Source organism: Mastomys coucha, unplaced genomic scaffold (genome assembly GCF_008632895.1).
Source record: "Mastomys coucha isolate ucsf_1 unplaced genomic scaffold, UCSF_Mcou_1 pScaffold21, whole genome shotgun sequence".
NCBI lineage: Eukaryota > Metazoa > Chordata > Mammalia > Rodentia > Muridae > Mastomys > Mastomys coucha.
This window is the reverse complement of record NW_022196904.1, coordinates 177179974-177184266: the sequence shown is the minus strand read 5'-3', so window position 1 is coordinate 177184266 and position 4293 is coordinate 177179974. Positions and strand designations below refer to the sequence as shown.

At 44.2% G+C, this 4293-nt stretch overlaps 1 protein-coding gene across 3 annotated transcripts in view; it reads left to right on the top strand.

Annotated features, from left to right (window-relative positions):
- Window positions 1-4293, top strand: part of Armh3 (armadillo like helical domain containing 3) — a 180397-nt gene that overhangs the window by 19351 nt on the left and 156753 nt on the right. For all 3 annotated transcript variants that reach the window (XM_031390496.1, XM_031390499.1, XM_031390497.1), the window contains exon 2: window positions 529-641. In XM_031390496.1, coding sequence (XP_031246356.1) covers window positions 540-641 — 102 coding nt within the window. In that variant the 5' untranslated portion in view covers window positions 529-539. The remainder of the gene's footprint in view (window positions 1-528; window positions 642-4293) is intronic.

Genomic DNA, 4293 nt, shown 5'->3' with positions numbered 1-4293 from the left:
TAGCCCCGGCTGTCCTGGAACTAACTCTGCAGACCAGGCTGGCCTCGAACTCAGAAATCCGCCTGCCTCTGCCTCCCAAGTGCTGCTTCTCCAGCTTTTTAAGAGAGTGTTTTCTATAGTTCAGACTGGCCTTGAACTCTGTAAGCTAACTCTGTACCCTGAACCTTTAATCATCTTACCTTTTCCCCCACTCCCAGATTAGAGGCATGAATTGTCAGTGCTCCAATGCCATTTATTTTTCAAATGAGTTTTTTTTTTTACAGGCATTTTTGGTTCATAGCAAAATTGAGAGAAAGGTGGTGGTGGTCCAATAATTCTGTGATTTTACAGCCCACAGCTTGTCCCATTATGCATTTGTCACATTTGAGAATCTGAATTGACTTACACATCATTACCAACTGGAGTCCATATCTGCATTAGGTATATTCTTGGCTGGATCTTTGGTGGGTTTGAACAAATGCATACCGACATATTTCTTCTGTTATGGTATTGTATTTATATTATCCTAAAATGTTTTTCACCCCACAGGTTCTCTAGCCATGGCACAAGTAGAAAAACGGGGAGGCTTGCTCCGGAAATCTTCATCCTCAAAAAAACCACTGAAGGAGAAAGTGGTGCTGATGTATGATGAGATTTTCATGGTAAGGCTATCCTGCATAGCTAGATTGATTTTTTTTTTTTCATTTCTTTAAAAAAAATAAAGTTGTGTTTATTTTATTTTATTTTTTTGGTTTTTCCTTTTTTTTTTTAAGATTTATTTATTTATTATATTTAAGTACACTGTAGTTGTCTTCAGACACACCAGAAGAGGGCATCAGGTCTCATTACGGATGGTTGTGAGCCACCATGTGGTTGCTGGGATTTGAACTCAGGACCTTCGGAAGAGCAGTCAGTGCTCTTAACCACTGAGCCATCTCACCAGCCCCCATTTTTTTGGTTTTTCAAGACAGAGTTTCTCTGTATAGCCCTGGCTGTCCTGGAACTCACTCTGTAGACCAGGCTGGTCTTGAACTCAGAAATCTGCCTGCCTCTGCCTCCCAAGTGCTGAGATTAAAGGCGTGTGCCACCACTGCCCAGCGGTGTTTATTTATTTCTATGTGTGTGCACATATATGTGATTGAGCGAGTGCAGAAGAACACAAGCCATGGTGCATGTATGGAATCAGAGAACAACTTGGAACAGGTCTCCCACTATTTAGGTTCTGAGGTTGAATTCAGATTGTCAGGCTTGGTTCTTTTACTCAGAGTCATCTGGCTGGTCCTTTGTGTTAAGCAAGTGTCTTGCTGTATAGTTCAGGCTGGCCTGGAACTCACTGTGTAGATTAAGCTGTCGTCACTCTCAGTGACCTCCAGCCACATCATCTTGAGTGCTGCAATTATAGGCATCAATCACCGTACTAATTTTGACTTTTCAGTTTTTTAGTCCAAATAATCTTTTTTAAAAATCTAATTTATTTAATTTTATGTGCATTGGTGCTTTCATTTACATGTGTAGACACACATGGGAGGGTGGGAGGGTGTCAGATCCCCTAGAACTGAAGTTACAGACAGTTGTGAACTGCCATGTAGGTGCTGGGAAATGAACCCAGGTCCTCTGGAAGAGCAACCAGTGTTCTTAACTGCTGAGTCATCTCTCAAGCCTTTCCAAATGATCTTAATCAGAAACAGTCTTCCTGGGACTAGAGAGATAGCTCAGTGGATAAACTGCTTGCTGGGTACTTCTGAGGGCCAGGGTTCAGATCCCCAGCACCCATTTAAAACCCTGCATGGTGCAACAGCCCACCTGTTATCCCAGTGCTCACAGAAAGAGGGGTGTCCTGGACAGGAAGGTTGGACTGCCAAAGCAGTGGTCTCTGGTTTAAAGACTCAGCTTAGTAAATAGAGACGGACTGAAGAAGATGCAGGTATGTATGCTTTTGATTTCCATAGGCACGTTCACACGTGTATGCCAGAAAACTTGTTTGGCTCTGTACATGTGAATGTACTTACATGTAGGTACACAATACACATACAGATGTCCATCCCCAAACAACCAACAAATAATGCCCCTCAAACCTTTCTGTTTGTTATTTTCACCGGCTCTTGAGAGCCTGAGCCAAAGGCTAGAGAGATGGCCCAGTGGTTAAGAGCACTGGCTGTTCTTTAAGAGGATCCAGTTTTGATTCCCAGCATCTAAATGGTATCTCACAATCATCTGTAACCCAGTACCAGGAAACCTGACATCTTCTGGTCTCCATGGACATCAGACACATACCTACACATATAGATAAAACATCCATACAAATAGAATACAATTTAAAAAGAAAAGAGAAAAGAGGCTGAGGCAAGAAGCATAACTGATCGTTATAAGTTCGAGTCCAACCTGGGCTACGTAGTAAGTTATAGCTCTTTGTAGGCTACAGAACTCAAAAAAAAAAAAAAAAAAAAGATATGCTCATCTTGTCTGGGTTTGATACCTGGTACCCTGTAGAAGTGGACATGGCCGTGCACACTTGAACTCCTACATGGGAAATAGAAGGATTAGAAGTTCAAGACTACCCTGCTGCATATAAGTCCAGAGCAGAGCTCATGGACTAGGTGAATCGGCTCTCAGAGTAGACATTTATGATCAAGTATTGATTACTAAAGTTTATTATTATTTTTTTGAGATGCCCAGGCTGGCATCAAACTTATTAGGTAGTCAGTGATGTCCTTGACCTCCTAATCCTTCTGCTTCCATCTTCCAGATGCTGAGATCTTGTGCATTGTTGCCAGGATGTTGGTGATGGTGATGGTGGTGGTGGTGCTACTGCTGCCGCTGCCTCCTCTTCTTCTTCCCCTTCTCCTCCTCTTCCTCCTCCTCCTCTTCCTCCTCCTCCTCTTCTTCCTCCTCCTTCTCCTCCTCCTCCTTCTCCTCCTTTGCCCCATCTTCTTCCTCCTCCTCTTCCTCCTCTTCTTCCTCCTCCTCCTCCTCCTTCTCCTCCTTTGCCCCATCTTCCTCCTCCTCCTCTTCTTCCTCTTCTTCCTCCTCCTCCTCTTCTTCCTCCTCCTCCTCCTCTTCCTCCTCTTCTTCCTCCTCCTCCTCCTCTTCTTCTTTTTTTCTTCTTCTTCTCCTCCTCCTCCTCCTTCTCCCCATCTTCCTCCTCCTCCCCTTCCTCCTCCTCTCCCTCCTCCTCCTTCTTCTTCCTCTTTCTCTTTTTCTTCTTCCTTCTTCCCTCTTCTTCCTCCTCCTCCTTCTTCACCTCCTTCTTTCTCCCCCCTCCTCCTCCATCGCCTTCTCCTTCTTCTTCTTCCTCTTTCTCTTCCTCCTCCTCTTCCTCCTCTTCCTCTTCCTCTTCCTCCTCCTCCTCCTTCTTCCTCTCCTCCTCTCCCTCCTCTCCTCCCGCCTTCTCCTCCCACTGTCCGGGGTCAGTTTATATAGGGAAAACCATAATGAATTCATAAGCAGATAAAGGGGCTGCAGGATGGTCAGCCTTATTCCAAGTTTCTTTAGCAGTTTAGACATAACAGTTCAAGCTGACCTCTATCTTGCTTGGCCCTGAGAGAATGCTTTGGTTGGGGAATTTCCAAGAAAACAAATTATATGCTTCAGAATATAACAGGGTATGTGGGCAGCTTGACCCTGCTCTGAGTCAAGCTATTTTTCTGTGTCAATGACTGCAAGGTGTGGAATAAAATGGCTACAGCTTTGCTAGAAGAGCAATGATTGTGAGCTGCTGTAAGGGTGCTGGGAACCAAACTGTGGTGTCCTTTGCAAGAGTGAAAATTGCTTTTAACTTCTGAGATATATATTTACCTCCCCAAATATCCTTAAGAAATATTATTTATTTATAATTTCCATGGAGTATGTGTGGAGGTCAGAGGAAAAGATTGTGCAAGCACGTTCTGTCTTTTCACCTTTATGTGGGCTCCAGGGTTGAACTTAGGTCACCAGGGTTTTGAACCTTTATTGTCTGAGCTATCCTAACTGTCCTAACTTTTTTCTTTTTTAAAAGATTTGTCAGCTGAGTAGTGGTGGTGGTGGTGGTGGTGGTGGTGGTGGTGGTGGTGGTGGTGGTGGTGGTGGTGTGTGCCTTTAATTCCAGCACTCAGGAGGCAGAGGCAAGCTCAGATTTCTAAGAGTTCTAGGCCATCATGGTTGGTCTATAGAGTGAGTTCCAGGACAGCCAGGGCTACACAGACTAAAGGTCAGAGAGGGAATCAGAATCAGATACCTCGGAGCTGGAGTTACATGTGGTTGTTAGCCACCTGATGTTGGTGCTTGGAATGAAACCCCAGTCTTCTGGAAGAGCTGCATGTGTTTTTTTTTTTTTTT